At 38.8% G+C, this 18,038-nt stretch overlaps 1 protein-coding gene across 1 annotated transcript in view; it reads left to right on the top strand.

Moving 5' to 3' along the window:
- The window catches only part of ARHGEF37 (Rho guanine nucleotide exchange factor 37), a 100,404-nt gene that overhangs the window by 69,248 nt on the left and 13,118 nt on the right, over positions 1-18,038 (top strand). Inside the window, exons 5-12 of the mRNA XM_063447337.1 lie at positions 408-531; positions 1,130-1,274; positions 2,548-2,750; positions 4,333-4,463; positions 7,840-7,944; positions 9,123-9,233; positions 10,517-10,846; positions 13,681-13,809. Of these exons, the coding sequence (XP_063303407.1) occupies positions 408-531; positions 1,130-1,274; positions 2,548-2,750; positions 4,333-4,463; positions 7,840-7,944; positions 9,123-9,233; positions 10,517-10,846; positions 13,681-13,809 (1,278 nt within the window). The remainder of the gene's footprint in view (positions 1-407; positions 532-1,129; positions 1,275-2,547; positions 2,751-4,332; positions 4,464-7,839; positions 7,945-9,122; positions 9,234-10,516; positions 10,847-13,680; positions 13,810-18,038) is intronic.

The following is an 18,038-nucleotide window of genomic DNA, read 5'->3' as shown; positions in this document are numbered from 1 at the left end:
TCAATCTGTGTTTATTTACATAAAGTTATTTACATCATCCGACCGATGTTTCGACCCGTTCGGGTCTTCCTCAAGATCTCAATATTTAAATATATAACTTAATCAGTGTTGTTCATAGTCCATATATTCTCCATCTCTGAATACTGATAACATACATCATCAAGTATTTTCTAAACCATGGGTAAGCAACCTTCGTCACTTCAGATGTTGTGGACTACATCTCCCATAAAGCTCTTACAATCATAATGCTGGCAAAGCATTAGGGAGATGTAGTCCACAACATCTAGGGTGCCAAAGGTTGCCTACACCTGTTATATACATTGGATGACAGGGCTTTTTAAACTTATTTTTTAATGTTTGTAGTAATTTTTATTCCTCCAACATATATTTTGTTGTATGATCTTCAGGTACCAGAGGTGGACGTCCACAGCCTTTTCTCAAACATTGAAGAGATTTTTCAGATGACTAGATCCTTCTCAACAGAGTTAAATCAAACCAAGAATGATGAAAAGAACCAGCTTGTTAATATTGGTAGGTTGTAAAGATACCCACGTGAGCTGTAGACTTGTGCATTTGACTTCAAATAACTTGGTGGAAATTTTAGATCGGCAATTAGTATGAAATCCTAAACTCGTAACTCTATATAACTGAATCACAAACATAACAAAGAATAAATGAGCCGTTTCATTTGTTTTGTGATTTCGAGGGGAATGATTGATGGTTAGTGAGAAATTACCAGTAGAAGAGGAAAAGGGAGTAAAAAAAAATAAATAAAAATCTATATTTATTTGTGTATTAATGTATAATACTCTTCGTACTTAATCCAAATGGTATAAAAATACGTCTTTCAGTGTACTGCAAAATATATACATAATATTTATATGATACAGTACACTAATTGGCCAATTTTCATTCCTTTTTGGTTTGTCCAAATAATTTTTCCCAAAATGATAAAAATTGATAAAAATTGTCTCAGATCAGCCAAAACTATTTTTGTATTCATTTAGAAATTTTTTTTTGAGACAAATCAATTTCTTTTATCCTTGCACAAGTCTAATGAGTTCCATCATCTGCTTCTATGAAACACACTGCTGTATTTGACCCTACGGCTTAATTTTCTGAATTCCAGGAATCCTTTTTCAAGAATACTGTAATGACATGGAAAATGTTTACTCACGGTATTGCTGTGGATATCAGAGAGCCCTGACGCTGCTGGACCAGTACAAAGAGACACATATATTTGAAAGTATTCAAGAGGCTCTGGCCACTGAATCGTGAGTACAGTTACAGAGCAGCTTCCTTTGTGTTTTAGATTGTTAAGCAGAGTAACAGAAGAACAGGTAGACACAGGTAAATAGAGATTGCATTTTATGGGGAGTTTTGGATGACTTAACTGGCATGTATCACTTTTCTTACAGTGATGTGTCAGTTTTCTTTCTATCCCATATTCAATTAACTATTTTACTAAAATGACGGGAATTCAAAATGAAATTTAAAATGTAGGCCATTATAACATAAAGAAATAAACTGCAAGTTAATACTGATTTTAGTCCAGCTATTATGGCCTTAAATTTTAAATTTGATTTGAGTTCCTGGCAGTTCTCACTTTTGTGAGTAACCATGTTTGTGTTTATGTAGTTTCCTCCAATTTGTAGAATTATGATGTAACCTAATTTTAGAGAGTATCTGATTTACACAAATGTAGCCATTGGTTCTGTCGCTCCAAAAGATACTAATTTCACGGAATGTCTTATTGCATTATTATTATTGTTGTTATTATTATTTATAAAGCTCCAAAAAATTCAGCAGCAGTGTCCAATGGGTGGTCTAAGAGACAAGTATTTGAGGGTCCTGGTCAAATGAGCTTGCTTAGGTATTGTGACACAAAAGGTAAGGTGGATGACAGCTGAAGAAGAGAAAGCAAGTTACAGGGAGGGAAAGCTATTAAGAGTTTAATTGATGAGTGGTGATGAGTTTTGAATATTTTTTTTGAAAGAATGTAGATTGGGTTAGAGTTTAACAAAGCTGGGAAGGGAGTTCCATAGGATTGCTGTGACAAAGGAAGGATAGACGCAGAGCTTAGGACCCTGGATGGGACATACTTGTGTATTAGGTAGGATAGGTAGGTAGGAGCAGCATTCTTTAGAGATTTGTAAGCAAGTACCATCATTTTAAACTGAGCCATATATCTTATGTAGGAACTGACAAAAGCTGGAGGTGTGGGTGGACAGGAAGATAGGCCTTGTCGCCACATCAATTTTAGACTGTAATGGGGCAAGTTGGATGTAAGACCACTGAGAAGTGGATTGTACTAGTCAATAGCGGCGTGGCCCAACATCTTGGCTGCGTCAGTTGCATACAATTCAATAAATGACCATTGTGATAGCTGAAAAAAGATGGATACAAGTTATATATAATATATGAAAAATGTAAATGCATTGCTAAAACTGAACATGCATATTACAGACTGAGTTGCTTCAATTGTGAATTAAACTATATTTCATAAACTATTACAGTCAACTTACACTCTGCCCATTTCCATTTTAGATCATCTTCATGCCACTACACTGACATCACATTCTACCTAGTAAAACCTATGCAGCGTGTCACCAAGTACCCCTTATTAGTGCAGAGGATACTGGAAATCAAGTCACTCAGTAAAGAAGCAAAGGATGCAATGGAGGGAGCATTGCAAGCTGTGATGCAAATGAACACTAACATTAATGAGAACAAGAGACGCAAGGAAGTTGGTAAGTAACTCTATCCAACTATTTAAAGGGACACTATAAGACCCAAAAATCTGTTCCTGCAGTCTGACATTGCGTTTTAGCCACTGATAGCCACTGGAGACATTTCCTCATTAAGACCTTTTGAAGGTCCTCGTTTCTGCCGTCCTCACACCAAGCGTCATGCAAACATTGATAACTCTGCTCCTAGAGTCGCTCTAGGATAATAGACCAGGGAGGGATAGAAGTTAACCCTCTCCTCTCAAAGCCTTGTGTTACACATTCTACATTAATATTTATTTTGTGTTCTGAGTTCTCCTCTCTCATCTCTTCAATGTGAATCAACCAATTTTTTCTGCTTGTATGGTTTATATTCTTCTGTGAACATCCCTCTTTATTCTAGACCATAGTCTTACAACTAACTGAAACTTTTCTTCATTTACTTTATGAGAATCTTTGGAATTCACACTAACCAATGCACAGCTATTCCTCATTTCTATCTAAAACTGTATGTATACATAGAAACAACATTCTGTTAGTGGACATTTCTATGCCTTTGAAGGCATCTCACAGGAACCAAGGAATTGTACTACTAGAAATTTAAGTACAGATGTAAGGATAAGATTTCGATTGTGTTGTATAGAGTTCATTGGGAGCATCTTTAGTAACAAAATATGTTTACTGAAAATTATCTCATGTATGTTCTTAAATCTCCTGATTTTGACAGTTTGTTTCTCACTGCTGTTTTAAGTTAGGCATTAAACGTGGGACCTTATCTAATGAGACCATTTTACAAACGGCTATTTTATATTGTAAACGTTTCACTGGCAGTAGACTTTATTATTTTTTACAGAGGTTCTCTCAGAAATGGTCTTCTAAATCTTCAATACAAAACAATAGTCAGTCAATGCAGTAAATGTGTGTAAGAAATGTATCCGGATTGCAAAGTAGTAAGCAGTTTTGGGTCAGGCCATGATTTAATAGAAATCATTAAATATCTAACTAAAAGAGATTGTGTGGTGTGCAGTAATGCAACTTACCCATGTGATCGGAAATTCGACAGACACTTATTTAAATTGTGAAGGCCACATCATTTATAGTAGTTACTATTTTACTATATGGCTGCAGTGCTTGCAATATACATAAAACATAGTAATATCATGGAAATGAAGTTGAACCAATAACGTATTAAAATATTTTAATTAAGGAGCAAGGTCCCATATTAGTAAAACCTTATTAAGGTCCCATATTGAAACCCATGCCAAAAATCATGACCTGATTATAATGCCTAAAAGATGGACAGAACCAAGGGGAACATTTTCTTTCTCAAACAAAATCTTGAAAAAGTGTATTAAGGCCTCAAGGTTTACATATAAATCCTTTACAGATTTCTTGTCCTGTGTCATGTGACGAAACCCAGTAAACCAAGAAGGATAATACTTATCTTATGTAGATTAATTTTACTTGAACATCCTTAAACTAATTGGTGAAGCCTTTCCTATAATACTTAAATCCGGACAGGTACCATGTTAATTACATAACAGGTTTTTCAACTGGATTAGGTTTTTGAATGTATAAATTGTGTTCTGCCCTTGTATTTCTATAGCCAGCAAGTATGTCCAGGAGGACCAACGCACTCTGCTGGAGAAAGTATACCAGATAAATCCACACACTCTGTCTAAGAAGAAGTCACGTTTAAGCCAGTTGTTAAAGCATCAAGCTGGCATAGTACCCAAGGTAGGACAACTATGTGAGTTCAGGGTTCTGAGGCCCAACAATTGGATTTATAGTGGATGTAATAACCACCAAACTCTTGTGATGGTAGAATTATAACACAAGAGCTGTCTGTGACCAAGCTGACCTCTTTATTACTCCATTTCAACCTTTATTACTCCATTTCATGTTACATTATGTGTGTTACATTATGTGTATATATATATATATTCTATCTATATCTATCTGGAGAAAAGGGAGTATGCCTGGAATCTTGGATTCATAATCCCATGAATCTACAATGAAAATAAACGGTCCAGCATTCCTTTTTAGTTGAGCTCACATACCATGGGCACTTTGTCATGATTTTATAAAGATTCATAAGGATAATTTAAGAAAGTGGTACTTAACATTTATATGTTGTGGATGCAAATGATTGTTATGGGATTACCATGGTGACTCATTTCAATAAATATATGTAAGACAATAAATTCTACATTAGACTGCTTCCTGTATTAAAGGTGCTCTTCACATCAGAGGGGGAGGCTTTGCTACCACAATAAACAATATATTGTAGGCATTTGTCTAGGAAATGATCAGCCAATCATTGGGGACCCAATGTTAGGTCTGGACCCATGGTTTAAGAAACACTGTTCAGTGAGGTAGCGGACAGATGTACATTGGCCTCCTTTTAATTGCTTGAAAAGTTTTTCTAACAGATTGTAGGTAAATTTTTTTGGAAGCTTTTTAAACAAACAATGACAGAGTTCGCCATTAAAGCGGCTCTGACATGGTTTCCCCTCTCTGCCTCTTGTCTTTATTTTTATCTTTTCTTCACTGCGCTGGATCTTAATAGCTGGTGTCACAGCACAAGGGTGCCTAATTCATTATTGATCTATGGAATATTGTCCTGTAATGTAATTTGTGTAGAGCACAGACGAACTAGCTGCCTGGTAGAGATGGTATTGTCAATGTCAAAAGGGGTTAATTTGATTGTATGGAAGGTTTATAGCCATAATTCCTTCTGAAGCTGGGACCTCCACAGAAGTCAGATGACAGAAGGGGTAATGTAAATTGCATAGGAATGTGAAAGCTGCAAGGTGTTAGATTTTACATGTAAAAAGCCTAAACGTCTGACTTCAGCCATATGTCCTGTACCTCTTAATTGATGTGTCAATCTATTTGATATGTTAATGGCCATTAGCCTTATTTCAGTATCATATCCAAAAGGAAAAAACATTAATATTTACCCACCAAATAATAATTAAGCCTCATTTTTGTTATATTTGGAATGTGACAAGCGCCCTCTTCTAAACATGCCCAAACATAATTGGCATAACTTAACCATAGGGGAAGGAATTGTGATGTCCGCCATATTGGGTCGCCAGTACTGTGTGCAACACATCTATAGAATGGGAAAATAATAACAAATTCGTAGATGCAGTTATTATTTATGTGGCAGGTACATAAAAGAAGAGAACCAATTGTTTCCATTTGGATTGATGTTGGTCTGCAACATAAGGGGGTGGTCATTCCTTATCTCTATAGATATGCCTTAACTCCACCGCTAAACCATGCGTGGTAATCCACAGGGTATATATCCAATGATATTGAAGTACCTGTATACTTGCTTGGGGCCAGAATCTAATTCTAAGTGAGTCACCATCTTTCCTACCAGAAACCCCGTGGGGCAGAAGTATTTACTTTGGAGAGCTTAGTAAGTGATTAGGACTTTCTGTTATTTTATCCCTTTTGTTTTTATCTGTTGTTGGTGTAAATAATTTGCTTGTGATCTATATTGTGTATGCACTCTGACTATTTTTTGCTCATAATATTCCTTTATTACGCCTTTGTCTGGTAAAGCATCATGTTACCTGAAGATACTAATTAGTATTTTTGCAATTTCCTAAATATTGTGCTAAGTTGTATTTGATGGGATTTTATTATTGATTTACCTGGGGGACTAAGGCAGCCCATTTATAAATTGGCATGGGCATTTTTGTGATTAACTAAAAAGCTTATCCAAAGGAATTAAATTGAAGCCATAGTTTGAATGATTCCGGATAGACCTCTCTGGTACCCCTTCTCTTCAATTTCTAGCTCTCGACAAAGAGAAGCAATGTAGAGGAAGAGGGGTTGGGTAAAAAAATGCATTTTGTTATGCTACTTTTTGATGATCTTTTGGGATCACTTGATGATGTGGAAGAAGTCAACAGTGTTGTAGAGTTGTAGAGTTTTGTATGCACTCATTACTTAATATGGCACTGTATTTTTAAAACGACACAACCTTTAGCATATTCTGACACATTCCCAATACCATACCTCCCATTGTTGGAAGGTATGCCATGTGCAATTGCATCCATTTATGCTGCAGACCGTGGATTGTGTTTATTAAAATAAATAAATAAATAGATAACATATATGAAACCAAGAGGGCTGCACTCACCTGAACATGCATAATTATAAGGGGGGGGCAATCCCAAAATTTGATTTTGTGTGTATGCACATACAATCTGGGTTAATCGCTACACTTAGTTACAAGCTTAGTTCGATAATGTTTTTTCAACTTTTTTTATTTTAGGCTCAATTTCTTCATTCTGATTGTATTTGCAAAACAAATCTGAATTAAATGAATAACCCTGAATGCTCACATAAATATAGCTCTCCGTAGAGCATTTAGTAGACTTGTTTTTAATTTTTATGTTGTTGCCTTTTTCATGTTTCCGCAAGGTAGCTGAGTCAGCTGTTTTGTACCCTAATGAAAGCAAAGATATAATGTATGTAGGACATTGGATGTTCAGTTTTGTTTGTACTGATTAACAGCTCTGAGCAGCTATATGAATACTTGGTGGGGGATATTAATCCTGAATTATCAGGATTTGGAGTTTTTAGCAAAAACAGCTGAAATAATAATAAAAAACCGTTTAGAGACTTACAATCTATTGGCGTGTTTATTTTCAATTATGATGTGTCAAAGGAATGCTATTGTGCAAATAAATGCCCAATAGCGAAAAGTGTGTAGCGCTTTAACAAATAAACAAACACTTACTCCTAAAATTGTGAACAATGAATGAGGAAATCCTAAAAATGAAATACCGTATATAAAAATATGGTGCAGTATGGTCGGTACAGTGGTGAGAAAAATATCCTACACTGGATTCACTCACGTGGTCTAGAGCCTTTTAAGGACCGGCTCTGATAGAATATTCACCTTATTTTCAATTATATTTGATTTAAAATTCACTTTGAATTCATGAAAATTCACACTTTAGTGAATAAGCCCGAGAAGTGTCTTTACCTGAATAGGTAATTTTGCCAATCACTTTGTTTGGTGTGGTTTTATGTAGATTGTGTGGTTTTATTAGTAATTTTATAACCCTTTAATTAATTATCTTGGTAGAAAGAAGACAAAGAATATGACTGTTTGGCCAAAAACTTCCAGTGTCTTGCGTCTGTGGTTTCCCAGCTACACCAAAATGTCCTGAATCATATAAATATTTTGGAGGTAAGCTTTGCCCAAGAAGTGCACTTGGAATCTAAAATCAAAATCTATATGCAGGCATCTTAGTATAAGTAGTCAATGGTGGAGAAGCGGGGCTGAGCTCATATCTTCATTTGAGTAAAAAAAATAAAAATATCTGAGACATATCCCTAGTGGCAAACAGCAAGTCCAGGGCTCTTTACTTGATAAAACCATTTTCCACTTAATGATCCATATAATTCTTTTATCTAAAAAAAATTCCTCTGTGGGAATAATTTGTAGTGTATTTGCCTTAGGTGGTTTAAGATGTAAATATGTTTATTACCGTAAATATATATACCATTTTTAATACACAACATGGCTGCTTACAGTCAGAGAAACTATAAACCATAAACATACTTTATGCCTCCCTGGGTATCCTCTACTACTAACACAGGTTGCTTCGTAGCTCAGATCATTCAGTACTGTGAGTGACTATGTGCATACATTTGATAAGGAAGTCTTTTTATAGAGTGAGTGAGTGTGCCTAAAGAGGCAGGATTATGGAGCAGCATTCTGCAAAGCATTTATTTATTTTATGCAAAAACTATAAAGACTTGAGCATGCAAAAAAAACACAGCATATTAATGAGGCCATATACTATCAAATGCATTAAAGCTGTATTGGTGACCGGAGTGTCCCTTTAAGTCAACCATTTCTCTTTTTCTAGTGCCTCTCATGGATGAGGCATCCGGCTGGGCTGCTATGGCACCCATCCTGTATTCGATGAGTTTCCAATATTTATTCCTGATTTAAGGGACGGTACGGTCACCATGGATAATACAGGATTTGGTAGCAGAGTTCAGCTAATCTATTGAGAAATGAAAAATAATTTAACCACACTACCTACATCTCTCAAAAATAAGTGTTTACGTCATCTGCTGTTAGGCTGCCATTTTTAAGTGGAAAAACTGAATGTTGGCTATTTTGCCATAAAAAAACAGATGAAAACTAGAACAAACTTGAAAACCAAAAAAATGCAAGCACTTGCTGAGGTTTTTTTTATTTTATAGACCAAGAACATTATTTAACAGAGATCAATAAATGTGAGTTAAGAGTCTAATCATAACGAGAATTTGCAAAGGGGCCCCTTTTTGCATTGAAGGTCATTCTACTATTTTTAAAATGTATACAACAAATCACAGCTCTGGTTCTGCCCTCAGGAATTGCTTACTAGACAGCCTGACATATCTTGTATGGAGGAAGAAGCCGTATCAACCCAGTACAAGCCTGACTTTACAATGGAATTGTACCAGAACATCTACCTAGAGTTTGTATGTGGTTTAATCTGTTAAATTTAATTATTGGCATGAATACATATGCCCGCACACATAGACAGACCTTTGTTAGTCCTCGAATATGTCTGATATATTGTGTGTGTGTGTATATATATATATATATATATATATATATATATATATATATATATATATATATATATACTGTATCTATTTTTTTATTTAGCAATGCTTAGGTCTGTCATTATGGGCTATAAACTACGCTGTAAAATTGGTCCCTAACTTAATGTCTTAACTTAAATTATTTCCCATTTCATAATAATAGCACCACCATTCCCAGTGCTGCCTCTTAAACTGTCACTGTCTCAGGTATCAAAAATAGAGAAGAGGGTTGCACTCAATAACAGAAATCACAGGGTGCTAACTGAGTATGGGTCACCACCATACCCCATAGAATATACATCAATGAAAAAATCTTTATTTACACACATGTTGTTGTGTTGTTGTGGTGTTAGCTTGATAAACTACCTAGGTATAGGTCAAAACATTGCGGATCCATTAAAGCTGCTTTAAAACGTATCACAGTGAGTGACTGTCACTGTCTCAGGACTGTGCTGAATTTGCAGAGACCTCTGACGCCGCTGGGGGGTCCGGTAGTTGGAACGTATAGCACATGGCTGAGAGTACATCATTGAAGTCTATGGAGGATCCCACAAGACTGCAGATCCTCCATAGATACAGCGATATTCCTGCAGCTGTCACTGGTGATGACTTTTGGAATTGACACTTAGACTCCTGCCTCAATCTAAGAAAGTCAGGAGGAGAAATACAGAGACAAAGTAGCCTCTACTTGTCTCAGTATATCTCTTGACTGGGTTGGAATTTCAGTGAATTTCCAATACAGTCAAAATAAGTATTTCATAAAGATTCTATCTGAATGAAATACTCATTTGTCAGGAGGGGTTGACAGTGCGGCTTTAAGTGTTTAATGATTTTTATTATATGAGTGGAGGATAATTCATGAGATACACCATATGAGATGTAGATATGATGATACACATAGTTTATATGAGAGGTAGATAAGCAGTTGCATACGATATAAAGATTAGATAAAAATTAGGTATGAAGTTACATGAGATTTTTTTTTTTTTAATGTTATATAGACAGATATGCAGTAGAAATGTGCAACAGATTTACCAATTCCTATAGATAACCTACTCCAGTAAGCCATTACAGATCACATCACCATGTTTTGTAATATTTGCACAGGGACAAGTAAGATTTCCTGATATAACCAATGTGTCCCTCTCTCCTCGTAGAAGAGAAGGCTTCAACTCCTGGTTCTTCAACCACTTACCAGTCTATCGGAATCCTTAAAAGGTCCTAAGAACTTAATCCGGAAGCGCATGGATAAATTGCTGGATTGTGAAAATCTTGAAGAGAAGTATAGTGAAACCGGCAAAATGACCCTAGAAGAAGAGGAAATCATCAAAAATTATAAAGCGATCCATACACTGCTGCTGTCTGAACTGCCTCTGTGCATCTCTTTGTCCATGCAGTTGCTTCGTGGATTGCTATTCACCTACATTGAACTAAACCACGAAATGACCTTGCAAGGACTTAATGCAGCGCAAGCAGAGGCTTCACAGGTAGGTCTCTACGCAGCAAAAGTAGCATTTTGGGCAGTACATTGTGCAGTCGATATAATGACTTTCCAAGTTATGCTATGGGTCGTAGAACAAACATTTGCTTTAAAACGAGAGCATATACTAAGCGAAGGGCCAGCTATTGAGGTTTCTCTGAAGCAGCTAGCTAGACACTAGGACTAACTGAGGGGCAGTTGTTTGAATCGGCTTCTATCAGGTTTATGTGGATTTATTGTTGAGGTATCTAAATGGGGACTTCATGTGGTATGCTTAGGTCTAGATCAATGTGAATTTTTTTCAACACAGTATATGCCTATGACCCAATCGCTACCCACATAATCCCAGATACTTTACTTTATTTCTTCTTTTCATATACACCTGTGAATAATTATGTCCCAAGCCGATACTAACAGTGGATTTGAATTGGGATACTACAAGATAGTGGGGGGAGGGAGGGTGTTTTTGATAAGGTAGGGGTGGCATTCTATGTGAAGTCTCTACCCTGCTATTCCTTTCAATTATACTATTTGTTTATCCCACTTTATTGTACAAATGCTACTCTAAGAAGTTGAAACCTATTCCTATCTCTGTCTATCATGTTCTCCTCCTCTCGATATATGTTTTGGAGAGTGTATACATACGGCTACTTTGTGGCTTAATGGCTACTTTTTTTTTTTTTTAAATTCTTTATTTTTGATGTGCATGTATAAACAATCGCATGACTGTAATGCCACAACAGCATTCTTAAGTAATAAAAACATTCAAGAGTTCGGACAGTTGTTAAGCATTAATAAGTGCGCACATATTTTTTTTATACAGTAAATAATAAAACAGGTTGGGTACATGCTGGCTATACAAGATGAAGTACACAAACGTGTAGGGACAATAGCTGAAGAAGAGATAATGAATCTTAGTCGTTGCATGCAGTTAGACAACACATTTTTGTTTTAAAGGATGCAAGCTAAAGTCTACTCTGGTAGAAACGGTGCAGAGCATAGTGTGTTTTGTTAGACAGTTTGAGTAGCACACAGGATTTGGAGGAGGAAAAGGGAACAGGGAAGAGGAGTAGGCTCCCTAGACTGACCATTTATGTAACACTAAATTTGTTCATGCAGGGTACTGCTTTAAACACGATCTGCTGAGTGCGTTTAGATGTGGGCACATCATTAGCTAATCACCTTGTAGAGATCTTTTAGACGGCATCAAAATAATGTGTCACAGGGTGCATGTGCCTATCATGGCAGATAAGGGTGAAATCAAAGATAAGTGGCAACATAATATTAGACATACAGTCCTCTAGGTAAGCCAAGTTACCGACAAAGTCCACCGGTGCCCTGCAAGATGGGTCAGCTGGTCTGGCAGCCTGATGTCGCTGGGGTATCCCCGCAAGCAGATCTGCTGTGTGGTACTTTCATGCCCTCCGCCGGCGATCAGAAGTCCCTCAGTGCTGTGTGTTCAGGGTACCATGTTGCTGGTTCCTCGTGGCCATCAGTTGGGGTCCTGTTCAAGCTGATGTTAAGGCCCAGGGAGGCATTCGCGGCAGCTGAGCCTCAGCCGTGGGTAGGTGGTCGGGGACTTCCCATACGGGTCATCTCTTGTGGTCATGCTTGTGATTCGCAGGTAGCTGTTGTTTCTGCCTGCGGGCAGGTATAGCTGTGTAACGCTGTATTGGTCGTGTTGCCGCCATTTTGGTGTCGACGTGCACGGTGCACTGTAGGCTGGTTGGTGGACGGTGGTATTTTCCTCCATTGCGGGCCGGGATAACCCCCCCGGTCCAGAGGGGGGGGAACGGGGCCAGTACCGGACGGGTCTGGCCTTGGTTGAGCGCCGACGGGCAGGATAGTGGGGCAGCGGCCGTCTGCCCCACTCACCGCCGGAGTAGGCCTCGTTTTCGCCAGTGAGGATTCTTCCTCCAGGGGACTGAAACCGGGCCGGCCAGCCTCACCCTGGGTCCGGTGCTCTCCACCCGATAAGGTCCACCGCCACTGGCTGGCTCTTCAAGCCAAAAGTCTGGTTTTCATGTTTATTTTGTTGTGGATGCCAGGAGCTGGTCTAACATGCGACCATCTTGCTTGGCGGCCTGGCCCCGCCCCCATGGCTACTTTTTAAGCTTCTCTATTGCAACAACTTTTCTAAGTTAACTCTCACTTCTTTTATAACATTGCATCTACTGAGCTTGAATTTATAGGAGTTACTTGAGGGGATTTATATCCAGTTGTTATCTATGTTCACCAAAGGAAGTTGGCAGGCTACCTTGGGGGGGGGGGGGTTTCCCTTTTTATATGCATGTTACACAGTCACTTTTTTCACCGATTATTTTTTTCACCGAGTTTTTCACCGATTATTTTACATTTTTTTTGTATATGTGTTTTTCCAAAAAAGGTTTATTTTCTGGTGTTTTATACCGTTTGTACGGATCCCACATATGGGTAATCTGTTTTGAGAATCGATTCTTGGTTTTTATAACCCAGGATATTTTTTTTTTCTCAAAATTACTGTTCTCCTTTTTCTAATATATTTCCTCTCTGGGTTATGCCAATATTACCATTTTGTCCTACGAGACTGTGGGGTTAGGGTTGTCCTTCCTCTACAGTCTTGTTTTTTTCTATTCTCTGAGCTTTTGCCTGTTATCAGAGCTCTCACTCTGTTTTGTTGTTGTTGTAGAAACAACTATTTTGTACAAATACACAGCAAATAATGTTTCATACTTACTAAAGGCTATCGTGCTCCTTTATTTATTTATTTTAACTGCACAGTTTAGAATTTGGGTTTCCTTTAATGTGAGGTTAAAATGATATACACAAAGAAAGACTAATATGCCATGTCTTTTCTATTAGCTGGAGCACAGAATACTTCAGGGAGCTGAATTCATGAAATGGGTAGATGACTCTATCAGACAATCCAGTTCTCAACTGAAAGAGTTTGAAAAGAAATTTGTTGAGCAAATGCCAGCTCCACCTGTACAAGTAAGTCCCTTCATACCTTGCCTTACACATTTTGACTGGATGACTGAAGACAATGTGCTGCAGCAACTAAAGAAAGTTAATATAAACAAAGCTCTGGGGCCTGACAGTATTCATCCATGAGTACTAAAGGAGCTAACTGTGGAAATAAATAAGTGAACCTTTTGTTTTGAATCTTTCAGGATTCTTTTCTTTAAGGCATTGTATTGGAGGATTGGAGGAAGGCAGAGGTGGTTCCTAAATCACAAAAGGGTTCAAAAACTTTGCCTGGAAAATATAGACATGTGAGCTTAATTTCTGTGGCTAGGAAAGTAATTAAAGGGTTACTAAGGCATTTATTGGGAAGCACATTGTTATGCATTGTTCATGTCAAACTAACTTATTACATTCTATGAAGAAGTAGAAGTATAGCTCAGAGTGTTGCAGTGGATGCGACCTACTTGGATTTAGCCAAGGCATTTAAACACTAACCTATTGTGTGAACCATAATAAAACTAAAATAAATTGGTCTAGATGAAAATTCTTGTTTTTGGGTAGATCATTTGCTTAAAGATAGAATATAGAGAGTTGCCCAGTGGCGGATCCAGGGGGGGAGGAGGGATGGCAATGGGGCAATTGCCCCCCCCAAGAGCCAATGCTCTCTCCTGCAGGGCCGGTGCTATCCAAGTGCCGGCCCTGCTAAGTGCCTTCACAGACCGGAGGGGAGATCATAGATCTCCCTCCCCAGTCCGCAGGCACATTGCTGGGCAGCCAGCATGGAGAGAGGAGAGAGAGGAGACACACACTGCCCCCCATATACACACTGACCCCCATATACACACTGCCCCCCATATACACACAGCCCCACCACACACTGCACCCCCAAGTACACACTGCCCCACCACACATTGCACCCCATATACACACTGCCTCATATACACACTGCCTCCCATACACACACACACATACACACATTACTGGAGGCACTATCCCCTACTACAGCCCCTATCCTTGCAGACCCCAGGTAAATTGTCAAACTGTTCTTTAACAGTTTGACTTTTTACTTTGGGAGGGCACCACGGCACTCCTGGCACCATAACCACTACAGAGAGCTGTAGTGGTTATTGTGCCTGAATTGTTTCTTTAAATAATCTCTGAGTGCCCCTTTCAGAGATAAGGTTCTGAATCTGCCAGTGGAGTTGCCACTAATGGTAACGTGGACAAAAGTGGTAAATGGTGTCCCTCAGAGTTCTATTCTGGGCCTGCTTCTACTTAACATATTTATAAATGATCTTGCTATAGGCATTGAAAGTCATATTTCAGTGTTTACAGATGACAAAAAACTCTGTAAAGTAATATAATGTGAGCAGGATATTACTTCGCTGCAGAGGAATTTTTATGGTGGAGTGGTGACTAGGCACTCAAATGGCAGATTAAATTAAATGTAGATTTATGCAAAGCCATGCACTTCGTGGTAAAGAATGCCCAAGCAACTTACACCCTAAGCGTTAGTGAAGTAGAAATAGTCACACACGAAAAGGATTTGGGAATTGTTATAAAAACTGTGGCGAAACCAACTTCGCCACTGTGAACTGGAGAAGCCTGGTTGCTAGCCTCCTGCCCTGCGACTATGGCCCCTGGACATATTGTACTGGAAAAACTATATTTGGGCATGTAATAATGTATATTACTGCTACTGGGCCTTTAAGGGCCATCCGTGGATCTATGGGGACTTTTGGGATACTGTACCTTTAAGACTGTGGAGCGTAGTACAGTAATCCTGCCTTTAATACTTTAATGTCATGTATGTATTTTTGTATGCAGTTAACCTGGGTTATATATATATGCAGCATTCATCTGATTGTTCGGTAGAATCACTCCATTCATTGTATTGAGGAAACTACCGAACAACCAGACCACCCAGGACTAAGTGTGCCTCCAATTACAACAATGTTGCAAACGGGTAATTGGCAATCAGTGTAGTGTGGTCTTTGTCCTCTGGGTGGCCGCCATTCGGGAAACAAACACGTGGCGGCGGCCATCTTAAACTACCGAACAGCGGTGTTTCTGGAACTGAAATCGGACACTCGACTAGGCAAACACCGCTGAGACCTCCAGACTTCCAGGATTTCGTGGGGAAACTACCGAACGGCCCGTCGTTCGGTAGAAAGAAACGTACGAACTAGGGGATTCATGCGAATCCCCCTTAGTCTCTATAACACCAGTAATTCGTCTGTTTCATTCACTTGTTTGTGACCGACCGCAGGGCCAAAATGCATGGAACTGTTTTCGGATACTTTACCCATGCGGTCGGTCAAATCTTTGGAACCTCATATCTCCCGAACCATTCATCCGAATGACCTGATTCTTGAATATGTTGTCCCCCTGAATAAGGGCTATCAGGGGATACCTGTTTTGGAGGTGTAGCATATGTATTTGGGGTACATCCAGGAATTGGGGAAAAGGGTGTACGGTATAATTATATTAAGTGCTAATCTAAGGGGAGGAAATGTGTGGGAGGTACATCCCTGTGATTGGTTAATTTCATCCTCCCCCTGGGAGTGTCCTGTATGTACTTGTTTGTAATAAAAGCCAGACTGTGTGTCCCAGTCCAGAGTTCCTGTTTAACCCTCAAAATGAAGTGTCGTCTCGTTCTTGGGGGGAATTGGATTGTAAGCTGACTGCCAGGAGTGTAAGCGGATTGTATGCTTTTCTTGTTCAGCTGTTCCAGTTCGGAGTGTTATCTTGTATCCAGTTTGGGAGTTTGGTGTTCTGCAGTAGCTGTGCCTGTCTCTCAAAAAGGGGATTATCGCCTAAACGGATTTTTCCCCTTTTATGCTGAAACGGTCCGTTACAAAAACAAACTAGGCAAAATGTACAATGTCAATCAACAGTTTCTAAGGCCGGTATAGTTTTGTTATGTATGTGTACTGTAGTCCTTGCTACCGGCCCAGAAGCTCAAGGAAGCAGGCTGAAGGGTCAGTGTTAGGACCCGCTTAAGAGGGTCTGCCTCGACGTTGGCAGGCGGGCATTCCCTCCAATGACCATTGGAGCAACTAAATGACCTCCATTTGTCTAAATATACATAGGGATTAAGGAGAGAGCGCAGGTAACTTTTTCTTTTCTTTGGTTTTTATGTATAAAAAGGGGCATTAACTCTCAGGATGAAAATATAATTTTGCCTCTTTATAAATCAATGGTAAGACCAAACCTTGCAAATGCTGTGTAACTTTGGACGCATATTCTAAAGAAAGATATTATGGCACTAGAAAAAGTGCAAAGGCGGGCTACATAATTAATAAAAAATGAATGAAAGATTTTAGTTATCAAGATAGGTTAACACATTTTAATCAGTTTTTGGGGGAAAACGGTGCCTCAGATGGGATATGAAAGCATTATACAAATATATTCTGAGACAATAAAAAACATTATCTGGAAATCTATTAATAAACAATACTATACATAGGACACAAGGTCATACATTTAGACTAGAAGAAAGGAGATTTGGTCTAAAGTCATTTTTCATGGTAAGAACAATACGGATGTGGAATTCTCTGCCTGAAGACAGTATGTACAGATGTTTAAATCGCAACTGGATGAATGCTTGTAAAAACATAATCTTCATGATTTGTAATTTATTAATTTGTGGGGTGATAGCTTCTTGATCCAAGGAGTCATCTGACTGGCATTATGGGGGTAATGAATGAATTTTATCCTAGTTTTGTTTCTTTTGGATCAACAGCAAAAACAGAGACACATCCATCAAGTTCAGCATTTCTCACATCTGTGTTCATCCTATGTAACAATGTAATTATGTAATATATCGAAAGGTCATACAGCTAATGTTTTAAAGGACCACTATAGTGCCAGAAAAACATACTCAGCTTAATGAAGTAATCTGGGTGCCAGGTCCAGCTAGGATTAACCCTTTCTTCTATAAGCATAACAGTTTCAGAGAAACTGCTATGTTTATAATAGGGTTAATCCAGCCTCTAGTGGCTGTCTCATTGACAGGCGCTAGAGGCGCTTCCGCGCTTCTCACTGTGAAAATCACAGTGAGAAGACGCCAGCGTCCATAGGAAAGCATTGAAAAATGCTTTCCTATGGACTGGCTGAATGTGCACACGGCTCCTGCCGCGCATGCGCATTCAGGCGATGACAACGCCAAGGAGAGGAGGAGGAGAGTCCCCCACCCGGCGCTGGAAAAAGAGGTAAGTTTAACCCCTTCCACCCCCTAGAGCCCGGCGGGAGGG

Source organism: Pelobates fuscus, chromosome 3 (assembly GCF_036172605.1).
Source record: "Pelobates fuscus isolate aPelFus1 chromosome 3, aPelFus1.pri, whole genome shotgun sequence".
NCBI classification, from domain to species: Eukaryota; Metazoa; Chordata; class Amphibia; order Anura; family Pelobatidae; genus Pelobates; species Pelobates fuscus.
Note: the sequence above shows the minus strand (reverse complement) of the source record. Positions and strands in the feature narration are given on the sequence as shown.